The 19,515-nt window shown below is 38.3% G+C and overlaps 1 protein-coding gene across 17 annotated transcripts in view; it reads left to right on the forward strand.

Annotated features, from left to right (window-relative positions):
* LOC135204360 (serine/threonine-protein kinase OSR1-like) overlaps positions 1 to 19,515 on the forward strand; it is a 368,965-nt gene that overhangs the window by 339,765 nt on the left and 9,685 nt on the right. For 15 of the 17 annotated variants that reach the window (XM_064234579.1, XM_064234571.1, XM_064234574.1 and 12 more), the window contains 5 exons: positions 5,482 to 5,583; positions 6,168 to 6,254; positions 14,063 to 14,608; positions 18,612 to 18,880; positions 19,030 to 19,216. In XM_064234579.1, the coding sequence (XP_064090649.1) occupies positions 5,482 to 5,583; positions 6,168 to 6,254; positions 14,063 to 14,608; positions 18,612 to 18,880; positions 19,030 to 19,216 (1,191 nt within the window). The remainder of the gene's footprint in view (positions 1 to 5,481; positions 5,584 to 6,167; positions 6,255 to 14,062; positions 14,609 to 18,611; positions 18,881 to 19,029; positions 19,217 to 19,515) is intronic. The other 2 variants (XM_064234575.1, XM_064234577.1) reach the window with 1 other exon arrangement.

Genomic DNA, 19,515 nt, shown 5'->3' on the forward strand with positions numbered 1-19,515 from the left:
AGAAAACCATTGTGTTTACAGTTTCAAGAAATCATTTAGAGGTTATATGGATTATATATAAATGTGAAATAATTCAGATAGCACAATCACATTAAATGCACAAGGCTATATCAGTCACAGATATTGAGACCAGGAGCAAATACAAAAGGCCATATAAGAAAGATATGCTGCATGCAAGTTGACTATTTTATGTCCAGTACTTAAACACACTACTAGTAGCACCCACTCCCAACTCATCTCACTCTGCACAGCTAAAACTAATACCTGCCCATCTCTGCAAGGTCAGTTTAGCAAAGCATCTTGAAATTGTCCAGAGTATATTGTAAGAAACTTTAGTATTTAGTAAAACTGGTTGTGGGGTACATTATCTTAAGTTTGTAATGTTTAAAAAACATTTAGACTAATACATAATTTCTGTAAAAAAACTTTTCAGTACTTCCACATTTGTTCTTTGAAGATTAAAACTAATGATGATTTAGCACAAACATCTATTTTGGGGTTACTTTATTGGAAATAAAGCATATAAAAACTATTCACTCTGGTATCATTTTTAGGTATGGTATTAGAAAATGTAAATTGGCAATTGCAGTAGATGCCTTGCCTCTTCAAATGTGATATAAGACTGTACCTTGTCCTTGAAAGCAAGCATCTGTTGCATAGAAAGCATCAGTTGCCATAAACCATATAGTATATGGTGGAAGATGATCCTCTGCTCAAAACAGTGCTGAACAGTTCCCATATCTAACATACATGTGTATGTGTAAGCCCTTGATTCAATTAACTCAATCATAATTCACCGTATTGAGAGGCTTTGGCTTGCCTTTATCGTGAAGGCCAATGGCAATTGAAATTTGGTTGAAGGCAGCCAACTTACAGGGGAAGAGAAAAGTCTTAAGGGAAACTCTCACCATTCACAAAATATAAGGTGCATGGCTTGGTTTGCTGTGTGATTGTGCTTTTGAGATTGCAAATTCCTTGCAAGTGTGTATGAAGTCTTGATACAGTTTGTAATTGACTGATTTGCTGTGTGATTGTGCTTTGAGATAGCAAATTCCTTGCAAGAGTGTATGAAGTCTTGATACAGTTTGTAATTGACTGATATGCATTGCAGCTTTTTTCCAAGTAAATTTGTACAAGATGGAAGTGGTGACCCATCCATACCCTTACATCTTGATGTTTTAATTATATTTTGTACAATACAGTAAACTTAGAAGTAAGTGACATGCCAGTTAGAAGTTATTTCAGCAGAGACATTTACATAGACAGAAGACATGGCCATGGCCAGTTTAGAACCCTATAAGCATGATAATCCAACTCCCTCACCCCATTTTTAATGCTTAATGTCCAAACATAAACACATCTATGCTAAAAAAGATTTCATACACAATGGTCTGTAAAAGATAGGTCCCTATGGGGGGAGGTGGGGGGGGAGGGGTCAGTGCTGTCAGTGCACCTCATGTGGTGCACTAGTAGGTATTACTTCAGGTTCTTTGCATAGTCCCTTCGGTTCCTAGCTGCAACCCCTTTCATTCCTTTAACTGTACCTCCATTCATATTCTCTTTATCGTACTTGCCCCCTCTGCTAACAATTGTTTTATAGTGCAACTGCGAGGTTTTCCTCTTGTTACACCATTAATACTACCTTTTTACTTTCACTTTCCCTTTCAGTGCTGAATAACCTCGTAGGTCACAGCGCTTGGCCCTTGGTCTAAATTTTACATTCCACTCAATCCATAAAAGATAGGCAGTAAAACTGGAGAAGATATTCAGTACTAACATAAAGGTTTACAGGGTAGTAAGCATTGTTGGTTCCAAACCTACCTTCCTTGTAGATTCACTGGGGCACCTTTCAAAATAAAACAATCTGCATTAATGAAATTAGAACTGTTGCAGGTTTTATCTAATTTAAAAAAAAACCTGTTATTGATTATCTGGAAACCTTATGGGTTTACCCATATTTTTCTTCAAGTGCTTTTACAGTGAAAGACATGTGCTTTGCTATCCATAGCATAGTCCCCATTTTGTTATGAATGCCCTTGAGAAAAATTCTCCTAAGGGAAATGCAAGTACTGTGTAATTACAGTTATTAATCCAACTCTGTTCTTTGTTTGTCTGTGCTCAAGAGCACAATATTCTTAACTGCTTAGGACTGTGAAGGAATGCCCCCCCCCCCCCCCTTTTTTTTTTTTTCACACTTTTACTTTAATATTTCTACTAATGTAAATGTAGGGTGTTTCCATGGTATACCAGCTGAGTTGTGGAATGCCTGTATGGTTGGACCCTCTTGATTGGCATTCTGTTTGTTGGGGACAGATATACTTGCCTGATTTCTGCCTTTCTTCCAAGATTGGCCCCGTCTTTCTCCTGATTCCCTGGTCCAAAGAGATCTTTGAGCTGTTCCAGTGCATTTTTGTCAACTTCAGGAGCACCTCTCCAAAGATGATGTGAGATGGACTTTTCATCCACTCCATGCCAAGCCATGCTAGTGCCTCAGTCCAGAGTTGCAATGCAATGGGGCTCCATCACCCGCCACTTTTGTCACCTCTGCTCCTTTGAGTTTTCCATTTTTGCAGATAGAAAACTTGCAGTATTTTTTCTCTGTTATCTGTTGTGTAAGAGATAAGCAACAGCACTTGCATAACTTGATTGCCAAGGCTGCTTTTTCCACATCACTAACAGAGACAATATTTCTTCACATAAGCTTCGGAGATTATCTTTTCCACTGATTATTCAGTATGCATGCAATTTAGCAGACGCTTCACATGGAGCTATGACCAGATTCATTCTTGGAGCCACTTGTGGGATGGCTCTTGATACAACCTCTGGATGAGACAGCAAACCTTGTGATTGCCACATGTGGCCATTTGGAAAGATCAGGGAGGTTGTGGTAGCAAATGTTCCAGTGCTCAATCTCGAGAACCCCGCTGTTTCTCTTCAAAGAACCTAAGTTGTTAGACTTAAGTAGGACCTGAGCTGCTCTAGTGACCCAAGCTGTTCCATTCAAAGAATCCATGCTGCTCCAGTCCTGCTCCAAACCCACTCCAGTAATTCTTTCCTCTTGTAAGGACTTGAGCCACTCCATTTCTGAGAACCAGTGGCAATCCATTACCAAGCATTGAGCCGCTCCAATGCCTCCAACTTGAGATGATCCATTGCTTTTAACCTGAGCTTCCCTTCTAAACTTAAGGGTACTTTTGATGAAATCGGAGCAATATCCAAATCTTATGTGTTAATATCATTTTTTAAGATATGAACTTTATGGTGGTATGCAAGAGAACCATAGAAAGGCCAAGTAATATATAAATAAAAATAAAAGTAAACATAAATATACTGTAAACATACTACATAATGAGATGCATTAACATTTATCACACTCCCAGGAAGGCTGTCCCACAGCTTTACTTTGTATGGTATAAGAGACCTCTGACACTAGACGGTGTGACACTACAAGAGAAAGTAAATGCTGTCTTCTGCAAAATGACTGGCACCCACTTTTTCTACTCTGTTAAAGTATAGTATATAAAAGATGGACCCGTTGGGTATCTTAAAACAATGCTCAAAATCATAATTACCCTTGTCAAGAAAAGGGAAACGACCACTTTGCTCCATTTTGTTTAGGTAATCGTGATCTGCAAAGGTCCTGGGAGGATCTAGGTGTTTAAACAGGAGACAAGTATTCTAGCAATGAACAACAATAAAAGATCTAAAGCATGTGGCACTATTGCTATCATCACAAGTGTGGGGTCTACATTAAAGGACATTTCATTTGCATATTGCGTATCCAAAATTTGATATTCAATTTATGAGTGGTTATTCTCTTCTAAGATAAGGTTTGTGTATTAAGACTATTGCAGATACTTTAAAAAGGTTTATTAGGTGTAAAACTAATGGCCATGAGCTAAGCCATGTTTGTTGCAAATGTTGTAACAGAATTCTCTTTTAAAAGCACCTCTGTTGATGAACTATTGGTGTATCACATGAAGGTTGACATAGGATGAAAATTGAAAAAATCCCTTGCAGATATTGAAGTTGCCCTTATATCCTCATCAAGAAACATGTAGCAATTGTAGAAAAGTGTAAAGAATAATTCTTGTTGTATAATGCTCATTTCAGACTACAAGAGTTATTGATATGTAGACTTTGGAATGGACAGTATACTGCCAGAACAAGACATAATTTTAAATAACAAAGCAATTTCAAAACTATAATGATAAACTTTAAAGCTGCAAAGCCATATGTGTATTAAATTTTTATGCATAAAATATAAACGGACAATACACAGATCAATTATGTTTCCAGATCCCAAAGTTGAAGGGTATGATTTTGATCAGTTAGAAGTTTGCAAGTACAGTAATGTATAATTTTTTTGTAATTTCAAAGGATTTAGTGCTGTATGTAGCTAACAAAAAGTTAAGGATAGAAAAACCATTTTATAGACTTCAGTGTTCCTCAGTCTCCTTAAAAATACCTGTAGCAACTTGATAAGATCATTTTTTCGATAAAACCAGAGTAGCAGGTTTTTTTTCCCCCCAACCTAAAAAATAATGAGTTTATTCCCTGGAGCTAAATTTGGTCAGAAGACCAGACTACAAGAATGGTCAAAGTTTGACATCCAAAGATGAAAATGTCATTGATATAACTAAATTGCAACACAATTTACTTAGAGATACCCTTTTGAAAGGCCATGGAAAGATTTATAAAATCAGTAATGATTTCTCAAGAACCTTACACTTGAAGTGAACCAGGATTTCACCTTTGAAAATGGCAGTGTTTTATAGTTTTAGAATTTGATATAATTACAGGTCCATGCATGGGCCAACTAAATTCACTGAATCATATTATTTAGTTAGGTCATTTCCCAGATAACTGTGGTGTTTTTTTATTGCTTATACCATTCATTATTTCCAATGGTAAGTTTTACCCAGCCCTGTCTGTTTAAACATTCTTATCTACATGATGGCACTTTTTTCCAAGAGTATTCAGGAACAGACATTTTACTTTTAAACTCATGTTTTTATTTTGTTGAATTGCATGTAAAAGCAATAAATAAAAGTGTATGAAAGTCTTCCAGGGAATGTGTTGCTTTTGTGATGAATCTTAGAGATTCCATGTACGTAATATGAAACACTTATGTGGGAATATGAAACACTTATGTGGGAAGGAACACATCTTACTGTTTTTGTGTTTTGTAGAGATTTCAAGTATAGGTTATGAATGTAAATGTAGTCCAATAGTATTGTATTATGTTTGTATTTTAAATAAAATTTTGATTTAGTGGGCTGTCAACTTGCAGGAGGTGTATTTGGGAAGTTTGCAGTGGTCTTCATTTATGGTGTTCATAAGTTTTTAAAAGTAACCAAAATTCCATCTTCAAATTTTTATGACTTTACAACATGAAAAAGAATTTGCTTGTTACTTTTGTCAGTCAGGGTTTCTTTAGAAAATTAGCATTTGGAAGTAACAATGAAATTGTCTTTGTAGCAAAGTCGTGGACGGCAACCAGGTACATCTGGTCGGTTACATAGAACACAGAGTGGCGACTGGGTCTGGTCCAGTGATGAAGAAGGAGACAAGGATGAAGATGTAAGTAAAATTAGGATTCATTAGTTACTTGGTTGGATTAGTTCTTCAGACTTTTAACTGGTCATGACATTTTTCAAGGATAATCATGTTAAACATGTTGTATATGTATTCTAGAAATTTTTAAAATTCTAAGTGAATTATTTAGAGCTAATTTTCATGAGGGCAACTTTATAGTGTGATATTATGTGTTCTGCATAGTCTTTGTAGAAAGTAGTAAATATCAATGAAATGATTGCAACATTTTGTGTATATTACTGGAAATTCTTAGAAATAATAGTTACTTTCCAAACAAGCAATACTCCAGTGCCAATAAAAATGATTAGCAGCAGTGTTTTAAAAAAGAGATTTGTTGTATTGCCTAATACAGTGTAGTGCATAATAATCCATTCATGGATATTTTTGAATTCCTTAAAATTTTTAAGATGTACAGTATATAAGGGAGAAAGAAAAAGATTTTGTCATGGCAAGGTACAGTATATAAAGGGAGAAAGAAAAGATTTTGTCATGCAAGATGAAAAACTTCCAAATTTTAGCATGGTGTTTGTTTTGAGGGTCAACTTCATCCATTCACTTAACAATTTCAGAAACCCAATGCTACTTCCAAGAATAATTCTCCTGCTGACAACAAAATTAATTCAGCTCCTGCTGCTAATGTTTCTCATATTAAACATGTAGGTTTCGTTTGGTAAGAATTGTCACTTGGACAAGTAGAATTATTTTTTGTATCCTGATTACATACAGATCTCTAATATTTTTTTCATTTCAAATGCAAGTTACCAATTCCTTGGTTATGCCTAACTTTTTAAAGTTCATTCTTTTTCCCTTTGTGTGTCTGCACATGTTTCAAGAGTTTTTCCTTAATGGTGGTTATGCTTGTGTGATTTGCATCATCCCAAGTCCTCAAAAGGTTATTGAGATTTTTGAAACTTTATGGTGTGTTTTCTTATTTTTCAATACTTTAAACTTTACAAAGTATGGACTGTAATTGAATATCTGAACTGTGTTTGAAACCATTGCTAAACGATGTAGATTATGAATATGTGCTTGAACATTTTTCACATCAAATTCATTAGTTTTATCTTTCAGCTTTTAACATATTTTCTATTTTATAATTGTAGAAATTTCTTAGGAAAGTAGAGTACATGTTTCATTGTGTAACCTTGTGGCTTTGAACCAATAAATTCTGTCCAGGCACAATGCAGATTCTTTCACATAAAAAAAAAAATAGTACTGATTGAATTAACTTCATATCAATGTATACAGTAATTTAATGATGTCACTAGAGATTAATACTTTGCCTGGGGTAAGAATTTTAATGAATAAGTTATCCGTTAAAAGTACATGTATGATTTTGTTAATGTAACATGTTTCATGATAAACTTGTTTCTGCCATAGAAATACAGAATATTAAAACATTGTTTGTTCATGAAACTTACCTGTCAGATATATATTATAGCTGTATTTTCTGAAGTCCGACAGAATTTTAAAAAACTTCCGACACACGCAGTGGTCGGCCAGGTGGTTAGTACCCATTCCCGCCGCTGGAGGCGGGTATCAGAACCATTCCCATTTTCTATTCATAATTTTTCTGTCGCTGGTGCTGAAAACACCTGTTTTCAGTACCTCCGTCTTAGGATTTTGGAAACTTCATTGCCGCTAAGTATCCTAATTGTCTTTTGATTTATTTACTTGGATTTGTGGGATTTGTGGCTAGGCATACGCTATCTTAAATTGATTTGAATTTGATTCATTTTTGCATAAAATATCTGAATCTAGTTAGGCTAGTTTCAGACGGGGTTGTCTGCAAAGATAGGGTGTGGCTACCGAAAGCTTCGGTAGATCCGCACTTGGTATGTACGAGGGGTATGGGTCTTGCTTCTTTGTTGAGATTTGTCATGTAAGGAGTGAGACTTTGTCTATTCCGTAAGGAAGACGTATGATTCGTATGTACGCAATTATGAGTAACATGTCTAATTCCGTAAGGAAGACGTATGATTCGGTATGTACGCAATTAATCAGTAACAAGTCAGGGTAGTGAACCTGCTAACCTTCCTGTAGACTTTATTTTGCCTAACCCTGTAGTATGCCTACGGGCTATGAATATGTCTACGAGAGGTGCTCGCTCTCCTTCATTGCTGTGAAGTGCTACTTCTGTAATTGTTACTCCTAACCCTGCAGTGTTGCCTTCGGGCCCTAAGCAGTGTCTGTAGAGGAATTACCCATTTCTCTGATACTCTTTCGATTCGTATCTTAGAATCGAAAGTGCTTGCTTTAGAGAGTAAAAGTGAAGTGCAGAAGTGCAGTGATACCCCTTGTGTAGTGGAGGGTGCGTCAGATCGCCTCGTTCGCCTCTAGGCCGGGACCTCTGCTTGACTCCCAGGACCCGGGGAGGGAGCATGTCGAAAGCCTAAGGAGGGTTACAAGGAACCCCCACCGATCTGGCGTGCCTTCGCAGTTTCTGATGAAAATCCCCAGACTGCCAAAGTGCGTGCGCGTGCACGAATCCTGAAAGATTGCTTCTCGTCCTCCGAAGCGTCCTCCCCATGCCAGGGGTTGGAGCTTTCGGAAGGACTCGCGCCCTCTAAATAGAAGCTTTATAGAAGAGGACGCTTCACGTCCTCTCTCTCTCTCTCTCGTTATGCGTTTCAGTGAGAAGTAAGAAGGCGGAACGTCGCCTGAACTCGTGTCCGTCTTTCCACCGAGAAATACGTAAAAGAACATAGTAGCAGGAAGCTTTTGAGAGCGGACGCCCGGGACGCTCGGATGGACTCCAGGCGCGCGCGGGTGCACGCCAAGTGCGCGCCAGTGGACGCCGAGCGTGCTCCAGTGGACCCCGCCGAGCGCGCTCCAGTGGACGCTGAGCGCGTTCCAGTGGACGCCGAGACGCGATGCGCCAGTGACGCCGCGTGCGCCAGTGGACGCTGAGCGCACCAGCGCACGCCAGGTGTGTCGCCTGGCTGAACGTTTCTGTTGAACTCTTCAAGCTCTTTTTTGTTTCAGATATGTCCTAAAGAATGTTTACCTCTACCCACCTCCGGTGATACCTTCTACCTCACCTGCAAAGAATGTGAAGTAGGCAGTGCTTCGGAGTAAGTTTAAAGTGAACAGACAACTTCTTCTTCGAAACCCAGCAAGACATAGGGTTTCGTGAATTCAAGAGGTCTCTGTCAATTAATATTGCTTTTCGCATAGGTGGATGGAGTTAAGGAAAGCTCAAGGGAAGATCTCGTTTGCTCTACCGCAACCTTTGCCATTCGGCCAATAAATTTAAGTTGCCACTACCGCAGTCAAGACTTTGCGATAAGGCAGTTACGGGTTATGTAAGGCTCGATGTCCTGCACGTCAGGACTCTCGGCAACGTTCAGTGGGATTCTTGCAAAGGCACTCATCAAAAAGGACGCTCTTCAGGAAAGCGCAAGACAGGACTTCCTTTGCCATAACTGCCAATAAATTTTAAGCTTTAGCAAGCATTAGTTGTGATACGGGAGAGGAAGCTGGTTGGAGAGTTTCTTCCTCTTCCCAGGATAATTTTGCAAGCTTTTTAGCCCATCTGAAAGGGTTTTTCAGATGATAGATTTTGTTAGTTTCTAGTCGGGACTACGCTGCCGAATTGAACATCGTCGTTCTACCTGCCGTAAGCCCAGTCTCTTAAAACAGGATTCTTGCCCCTTCCTCGTTTGAGACGGGAATCGAAAAAATTAAATGCTTGACTCCCTGGATTACGTTTTGTCAATTCAGTGACTTTCCCCCATTGACAATATACTTTCGTTTTGTCAAGTAAGTGGGTATCCCCTCATTGACAAAATATCTCTTTGTCCCGTAAATGGGTTAGTTCTCATTGACAAAACATCTCTTTAACTTGATATTGCATAAGCGAATAAGCTCTTATTGACAAGATTCGGAAGAGCTCTCATTCGTCATTCGCAGACTCGTACAAGAAATAGACTTGTAGACTACGTCAATGAACGCTTATGTCCAGTAACATAAGACGCTTGAGCTGACTGCTTCGATTCTCTTAAGTTTTGTTCATGAAACTTGCCTGTCAGATATGTATGTAGCTGTATTTCCGAATTCAGCTATATATATGTCTGCCAGGTAAGTATGAACAAACTTTATTGTGATATAATTTCATATTTTGCCTTGCGTTATTTTACTTCTGGTTGGTTCAAGTCATATACGCTTGCTGTAGTTACCTCTTCGGATGGCAACCGAGAGGTCTATTGTCTATTTTAAGGACATTTAATCGTTACTCCCTGCAGCCTTCCAGGAGTTTCCGATTTATCTTTTACCGTTGTATGGTAGTGTTCTGACGACACAAACGCATCTATATATTTATTTCGTTTTCTGTTTCGCTTAAATATACCAGCTTGAGAGTCTTTTCGGCTCAAAAAAATAACGGACCTATTTCTTCGTAGAATAGGGTAGCTGGCAACCCAGACATAAAGTTAAGAGACGACGTTCGTAAGCTGCTGGCTGCTGCTGTCATGCTGTGTCTGTCCTCCAGTCCAACCGAGCCAGTAACAGATCGGGCGCTGTCATGCGCCGTAGGTTACGTCTATCTCTCCTGCGGGATTGACTGACTAACCGTATCTCTGTGCTGGCGGTTACACGTCTCCTGCGGGATTGACTGACTAACTGTAACTCTGCCCTACAATCACGGACTTTAGCCTAAGATTGAGGGGATTTCTTACGTGAATGAATAAACGTTGCATTCGTTTTGCCTTACTATGTTCAACAGAGTTTTTTTTATCTCTTAATCCTTTCGGTGCTCGTTACCGCACGGTATAGAACTACGAGTCTACCGCAACATTGCACTTTTATATGCTCTGCTTAGGCAAAGCGCAGACTTATTAGGGAAGTAAGCATACTCGGGGAGGGAATGGATGAGCTTGCTGGGGACCATTTCTTCCTGAAGAAGTTTGTTTCCCCGAATAGACTGCAATTCAGACCACAGTTTTTTCCTACCGGGAAACTGAAATATTATTCAAGATCTAGGAATGATTCTGAACATCTCTCAGTGCGTTTTATCACCTGAGGTGATAGAAAGAAGGTGCCGGACATCTGGATAGGGTTTCAGATGTCCTGGATCTTAATCTGAAAGAAGTAAAAGCGATTCGGTAGTCCCTCCAGTCCCTCGTACGAGTTTTTGGTAACCAGTGGTCCAGATCAACTCTGATATTCCACAGCTCTCTCATATCTTAAGAAGTATCTTCTCTCGGTCCCTGTTCGAGTTTACGAGAAAGCCTATTATAACAACAGGCGTAGAATGTAACGATCCTCTAGAGGTTCGTTACCGGATTGCAAAAGTCCGTACGAATCGTCTCGATCGACGGTAGCAACTATTGACTTCCGAGTGGAATCTTTCTTTAGAAGTAAGTTGAGAGTTGAGACTTTAGGGACGCCCTTTCATTCTTCTCTTCGATATGTTGAGGACGAAGAGGCTTCTTATTCTCTGCTCCCTTATTCTCGATCCGGGATCGGTACCATTAAATGCCATCTATGATATTGAACGGGATGGATATTTAGTCTCTTTTCCCCCTTTTTTCAATCGCTTAGGAAATGTAATAAGAGGATTTATGACGTCACAGGGAGCGACAATGACGCTGATCGCCCCATGTTGGCCTTCATGGATCCTGGATTCACAGAGGTCACATACTTCCTAGTTCACTTTCCAAGGACCTTTTCCGAGAGAGTCGGTCTACTCTAACTCGAAAGGTACCTATAACCTCTCCGCTCTGAGTCTTGACTACGTTCAGGCTATTGAGATGTTGACAGGAATAAGATTACCGTCTTTCCATTTCTGTCTGAGAATGGGATAAGCTGGCAGTCATAACTATTAAAGAATACGCAAATATGACAAATATGTTGTTGACGGCCTTTGAGCTCAGAGATTTGCGTCTGTCAAACAACAAAGCCCTTCACGATCTTTGAGTTCTGTGGAATCTCGAACCTCGCTCACCATCTACTTTTTGTCTCACCTGTTTTCTCGGAGTCAGACACTCGTGGCGAGATCAGGCGACATATAGTAGCCCTGAGTTTCTTGTTGACGAAGTCGGTTGCGTTTATACACCCCCGATGATTGTGTAACATGAGACCAGGTTGGACTGTCAGGCATTCTTCCTTCGGGACTGAATCGCCTTTTTGCTCCTCGCTCCTTTCTCCTGGCACCAGAAGCTCGAGTCAGGAGTTGATTCGCTGACGACGTTGGGTTGCGTTGATACACCCCCAAGGTTTGCTTAGATTGAATCGCCCAGGCAGTCCAGACACTCATCCTTCAGCGAAGAATAGTGCCTTATGGTCTTCAGGGTACAGCCTTGCTGTCCTTGATTCGTCTGACTGGTCAACTGGTCGGTCACCTGACTTTAGTACAGACGGACTGACTGTGCATGTCCAGATCGAAGCTTTCAATATGGAACTTAGACGTAGTCTGAAGTTCTTGATGTCAAAGCATTCGAACCTCTCCTACCTGTTAACTTCTTGCATGTGATCAGGAAGGCCTTCTTCTAACCACCCTAGATACGACAAAGAGGGTTAGTGAGATTTTAAGCCATCGTCACAAGTTTTGGCTTTAGAGAACACAAGGCGGTGTGCTCTCTAACCCTTCCGTTGTGGCCTAAGAATGGTAGCCCGTTTTGTCCTTGGGCCAGGAGCTTGGAAGCAAGGATGGCACAAGTTAGTGGGCAGGAGCCAGAGAGAGTCCTGTGCCCTGTCGGGTCTCTCAAGTTTTATCTACATAAAACTCAAGAAAGTCGAAGTCAATCGGGCAATCTGCAGTGTTCCGAAAAAGACCAGACTTGCCCATATCGAAGAACAGCCTGGCTTTAGTGTTAAGGAGTTCTTTCAAAAATGCTCCTTCATTGTGTTTGCACAAAGATTTGAAATCTTTTATCTGAATGCTCACGAGGTGAGGGCGCGGCCTCGGAAGCATTTCAACAGAGCATGGCACTCAGCAACATCCTGAGTACCATGTTTTAGCGAAGCAACTCTGTGTTCACTTCACACTCCCTGCGAGATGTGAAGATGGCATATGAGATCTGCTGCTCGCTAGGGCCATACGTGTCTGCAGACACAATCTTGGGGGCAAGAAGTACCACTCATCCTATCCTGTAGAAAATGGTTAGGAAGAGCTCTTAATTTAGTTGTTGAGTCGCCGACAACGGCGACTTCTTTTCTTAACTCTTAAGCCTTAGTTAACACACCTTAACTTTGGCTAGGTTGGTCAGGTGGTGATATATATATTTATATATATATATATTTTTTTACTTCTTAGCCCTCATGGTATGGTCAATATGGTCTAGTGGTCTCGCCCCTGTTGACAGATCATCTGGAGTGCACAGCTATATAGGTCTCTACCTCGCTGGCAAACTCTAGTAGCACAAGCAGACTTACGTGGCAGTAACCACGAAGCCAGCTATGCTAACAGGTGGAACCAAGATGTAAATCATCTGCATGCATTTGTTTCCCAAAATCCTTCTATTCTGTCCCTTCCCACCTCCAAAGGTGGGATTCAACTATATATATATCTGACAGGTAAGTTTCATGAACAAAATGATATTGTTATGATACAATAAAGTTTGTTCATACTTACCTGGCAGATATATATAATCAAGTACCCACCCACCTCCCCTCAGGGGACAGTGGAAATAAAAATTATGAATAGAAAATGGGAATGGTTCCTGATACCCGCCTCCCAGCGGCGGGAATGGGTACTAACCACCTGGCCGACCACTGCGTGTGTCGGAAGTTTTTAAAATTCTGTCGGACTTCAGAAAATACAGCTATATATATATCTGCCAGGTAAGTATGAACAAACTTTATTGTATCATAACAATATCATATTCATAAAATGAAAAACTTTGTCTCTGGATTCTGATTGGAGGAGTTTGTCAGTGAATTATTAATTTTTACAATAACCTTGTAAGTGTACAAGGACAAATGTTATAAAAATCAGTCATTTTAGAATCTTGCCATTAGTTGTTTATGAAAAGCATCTTTCAGATATATTTTAAATCCATTTTAAAGGTGTTTTAAATTTCAAATTTAATTTGTTGTTGTTTGTTGTCTTGCATGGATAATTCTTTTTTTTAAGGTCAAGTTGCAGAAACCCTCTCTGAGTATCAGCCCTATGTAGGACAGAAGAAACGACTTATTACAAAGCATATTGGAGATTTAAAAGCATGTTGATTTTGTAATAATATTTTACATTTTCCCACCAGATATTGCTTAATTGATCCATTTCCCTAATGCACCACAAGTTAATCCCTGTTTGAGTGGTGTTTTCATCTAATTTTCCTGGTTCTGTTTTCTTTAACTTGCAGAATATCATTTGTATTTATTTGTATTTTATGGGGAATTGTGGTTGTCCATAGTGTGGTGATATGAAAATGATCTGCTTCATGGTAGTACATATATTTTAAACTAGGTAAGTAGGAAAAAGTATTTATCTTTTTTTTTTTTGTTTTTTTGCTTTTGTGTTTAGGGAGATCAGGCTTCAACTAGCAGTTTAGAAAGTGGGTCTGACAAGCCTACTACAGAGCCTCAGCCTGATTCCAATCAGTCATCACAGCCTGAGCAACAGCATCCCCCTTCAAATGAAGTTCCCCAACCTCAACCTCAACCCACACAACAAACTCCAACCCATCCAAGTCCAATGGTACCTACCCAGACACAGCAGCATCAGCAGCAACAGCAGCAACAACAGCAGCAACAACAGCAGCAGCAACAGCAGCAGCAGCAGCAGCAGCAACAGCAGCAGCCAGCAACAGCTCCTTTAATACAACCAGTTCCTCCCCACCAACAAATGCAGCAACCTCAGTATCAGCCGCAAATGGTAGCGCAGTATCCCCAGTCCATAGCACAACAAGGCTATCCTCCACAGTATCAGCCACAAGTCATGACACCCCAGGTACCAGTACAACAACAGCCTATGGTCCCCATCCATTCACAGGGTCAGCCAGTACCTCCTCAACAGTATGCCATGCAGCAGATTCCTCCACAAACTCCTGTTGGGGTTATACCACAGCAGGTGAGTGCCTCAGTTTTTCCCTCAGTTTTGTGACCCACAAATTTAAGTAATGGTATCCACCTCTTGACTGTGGTACATATAACACCATGAAATATAAGGTATTTAAAGTAAAATTTAAAATAGTTTTGCACAGGGATGAGAGTTCAGATTTTAGTTTGATGGTCTGGGTAAGCTATCTTTCATAATGAAGTATGCTGGTCACCAGAATACAGCCTGCTACATTATATTAAGCATCTAATGAAATAATAATAATAATAGATTGAAAAAAATATTATTTGCAGTGCATATTTTGGAAGAGCAAATAATAGGGAGATTACTATATATTTACCAGTACAGTAGAGCCTCGGTTCTCGACGATAATTCGTTCCAGAGGGAGCGTCGAAATTTGATTATTTCGAAAACTGAATCAAGTGTTCCCATAAGAAATAACTGAAAATGGATTAATCCGTTCTTGACCATCAGTTATTACCCTAACCTTGCCTTTTTATACAATACATTACATGTAAATTACAACTAAATAAGTTAAAAGTTAAATAAATATCATGTTAAACGTATATTTATAATTATAAATGTATAATATACAGTATAAAAGAAAACTAGCCTGCGTCCAACCGATTGTTGACCAAGCGCCATAGGCTACCTAGGTAAATAGTAAGTAGAACGTAGTGTAGTGGGTAGGCATAAAACGTGTTGCTAACATAATAAAAAACATTGAAAAGCAAGTCTAATTATTACAGTAAATTAATAAACTATTAAAATTAAACCCAATTTATATTTATCAAAAACTTGCAAAAATTTGCCTACAGTAAGTCAGCATTTAAGGATGTAAACAAACCATAGCGCAGCCCTGGTGGTTTATATCGGGACTATGGTACTAAAAAAACCATATCTCGCTATAAGCCTAGAAACGTTTACATTCGATATTAATTTATGGTAAATCTTTTACGGAGTTGACTGCAATACTGTATACAAAATCGCTTGAAAATTATCTTTCAGTAAATGTAATGTTACGATACTAACGATTTTGTTTCATAAATGTCCTTATAAAAAAAGTGCGTCTTTTACGGCAAATTGTCCAATATCAGGGCTGGTTTCAAGCTTATTGGACTTTGACAATTATTATGGTACTGCATGGTACATATATACGTACGTATAAGTAAAAGAATCTTCTTAATGTCTTTAATTGCTATACCATTACGTACCAGCATCTCTTGAGTTAAATATCAAGTTAACCTCTCTCTCTCTCTCTCTCATCTCTCATCCTCGCTCTCTCTCTCTCTCTCTCTCTCGTCTCTCTCTCTCTCTCTCTCTCTCTCTCTCTAATCCCCTTTTTTTTTTTTTTTTTTTTTTTTTTTTTTTTTTTTTTTTTTTTTTTACGAGGAGGCTTATAAATGAATCATACAGATTGCGTTAAACGCGTTGCATATGTAAACTGTGTCACTACCAGACCTCATACGTAAACATTGACGTCTTTTTACAGTAGACATAAAAGAATAGTCTTAATTTCTATAATTATTCTATACCATAGCGGCTTCTCTGATTAAGCTAAGGCTAACCTCCTCTTTACCAGCAAGCTTAACAAAGATTAAGATCGCGTTCGCTACCGAACGGCACACGTTACGTATGTGACAGTGGTTTCACTACCAAATCTCACACGTAAACAATGACGTATTTTTACAGTAGACATAAAAGAATCTACTTAATTTCTATAATTAATGTATACCGTAGCGGATTCTGAGTTAACCTAAGGCTAACCTCTTCTTTACTGGCACGCTTAAAAAGCTTAGATTGCGTTGCTACCGAACCAAACATGTTACGTATGTAACTGGTTTCACTACCAAATCTTACAGTAAACATTGATGTATTACAGTACGACATAAAAGATTCTTCTTAATTTCTTAATTACTACGCACTTAATATGGCATAGTGGCTTCTCTGATATAAGCTATGACTAACTTCTTCTTTACCGGCAAGCTTAACAAAGCTTAAAGATTGCATTCGCTACCGAACCGCACATGTAACCTACATACATAACATTGCCTTCACTCCAAACCTAACACTTAAGTACGTATTGCATTTGGTACTGAAACGCGCGCCTCAAGTGTGAGCATGATTTTAGAATATGTCTACGCTTGAAAAAAAAATCAAGCAAGGGTGCTTGATTAAATCTTTTTTTCGCTCATCATTTTCATGCAGAGGAGAGGATAGACGAAACTTAAGGTTTATTTTGGAGTTGGAAATGATGGAAACATTTTGAAGAAGGAAAACGCAAATGCCATGTAAACACTTTTCCATTATTTCAGAGATTAACAATAGCAAAAGGTTTTAATAGATAGCCAGTAGTAATGTTGGGACCCATGATGAATCAAAAGGTAACTGCGTATAGAGTTGATACCACCGAAAAAGCAAACGAAATGCGCGCAAGGTGTACAAGACACGACACATGTTTGAATGTTTGTAAACATTAGTTGCGGACTTTAAACAATGCCGAGTGGCGTCACCAGTGTTACCAACCGTTTTGCTAAATTATGCTAGTCAGTCCAAGCAAGAATTTATGCCAAATATGGTGCAATTTTGTGCCAGAATTATGCTATTAATCTATCATTATCTCATTTCTCTAATACATTTGAGCTAAAACAACGATGTAATGGAAATTTAAAACATTTATATATTAGGTGAAATGATACAAAGTGACGAACAGACAATATTATAACTAATAATTTGATAATCTTTACATGTTAGGAAACTCGTAATAAAACACCATTTTTCTTTAATAGATCACATACGCAATCACTAGTACACTATTTGATATGCAATCACTATTATACTATTTGACAAATGTGTGAAGATCACACATACAAATGTGAAGAAAAATTTTACTTATTACTGCATCATTATCATGCTACTCAGAACCATTTTTCTTTAACAGGTCACATAAACAATTAATAAATACTTGAAAATGTGTGAAAATTACTTAAAATATAACATATTGTTATTTACTGATATTTACTGAAAAATTAAAACTAAAAAAAAAGGTAAACAAACAAACCAGTCTCTACTCAAGAAGAAAAACATACGTACTTATTACTTGATCATTATCATGCCACTGAAACACTATTTTTCTTTAACAGATCACATACACAATGAATAAATACTTGAAAATTGTGTGAAAATCACTTCAGACATAATAAAAATTTTGATAACTACTGAAAAAAATAAAACTAAAACTTAAAAAAGGAAAAAAAGTAATTCTTTACTCATGAAGAAAAAACATTATTAACACTTTACTGATCGTTTGTCATGCCACTGTGGGTATTTATTTATATTCACAAAATTTAACATTCCTTAGTTGGGTTCAAACTTAGCAATTAACTCATTTGTTAGTGCTGCTTTTGAGGCAATTTCACTTGAAGATACATTCACTATAGCTGTGTATGAAATTGAGGAATTTTCTGCATTTTATTTAAAATTTTAGTGAAAATACATTCTAAAATTGTACTAGAACCCTAAGTGTGAAAGAAATTATGCTAAGCTCCAATTCTTGGGTCAAATTATGCTAAAAAACATGAAATTATGCTACATTTGGTAGCACTGGATGACGCCAACTAGCGGCGGCTGGCGGAAACAGTTTTGTTTACAAACATCATATGGTCGGGGGTCGGAAACTGGTTTTTTGGTTGAAAACAGATACAAAGTTTATTGGAAATTTAGTGGCGAAATCCGATTATGTCGAGTTCTAATACGGTCGTGAACCGGGTCTCTACTGTATATAGTTTTTTCTGTTCTTTACTCATTTGCCTAATTTATGACCTTTTGATTGGTTTTCAAAAAAATATGCACAAATGAAAAATTGAAAATTCTAGGAATGTTCTTTTATTTCAGCACATCACTGGGTGCAGTGTTGGTATATAATACATCCAAGATTGCTTCTGTTTGTTTTAAAATAAAAACTATACTTATCATTTTCAGACCTTGATTTTTAATTAAAGTTTCTTTTCAACAGATTCCAAATATGTTGTCCATGACAGGCATCGTACAACCTTTAATGGCAGCACCAGTTGCACAAGGAGTCCCTACAAGCTTACCTCTAGGTACTGCAATGCCCCAAGGTGTACAGCAGGTCTTACCACAGGGTATGCCTCAAATTGTTCCCATAGCAAGTGTACCTCAGGTAATTGGTGTACCTGAAGGAACCGGGGGATATATTGCCCCTCCCGTCCAGCAACAGGTTTCTGTTGAGGGTGATCCTATTAACTTGGTGCTAAGAGTAAGGTAAGAAGGCTTTGACTCTTCAGAATTTAAACAACACACAAGACTGAAACTTTGATTTCATATTCATAACAAAAATAAAAGTTTTTACTCAGATTAAGCCTAGAATTGGCCTTTTTATCATTTGTGTAATATATTGTTCATTATTTCAGGAACCAGAAGAGAGAACTCAATGATATAAGATTTGAGTTCACGGTAGGGAGAGATACCTCAGAAGGTGTAGCATCTGAGCTAGTTGCAGCTGGTTTAGTTGATGGCAGAGATTTGATTGTTATTGCCGCCAATTTAGATAAAATAACTCAGCACCCAGAATTGGGTCAAAATCTAACATTTAGACTGGTGAGTAAGAAAATATTTTAATCTTCTGTTAGTTTATGTTAGAAGTCTATATATTTCATGTCACTTATTATGGTGTGTGTATATATATGTCTTGGTTACTGTTGTCAGTGAATATGAAAAGAAGATGCATGCTATCCACTGTGTGCTCAAGCAAAACCTTTTTTACAGTTTCAGTTTATCATATGGGCTGAAACATTGCACAGGTCAGATACAGTATTAATGTTAGAAGTTATTATATAGCAGTGTATGGAATGCACAAAGGGATGTATTAACACTAAATGGAGGAAGGATTACATATT

This window comes from Macrobrachium nipponense, chromosome 44, assembly GCF_015104395.2.
Source record: "Macrobrachium nipponense isolate FS-2020 chromosome 44, ASM1510439v2, whole genome shotgun sequence".
Taxonomy (NCBI): domain Eukaryota; kingdom Metazoa; phylum Arthropoda; class Malacostraca; order Decapoda; family Palaemonidae; genus Macrobrachium; species Macrobrachium nipponense.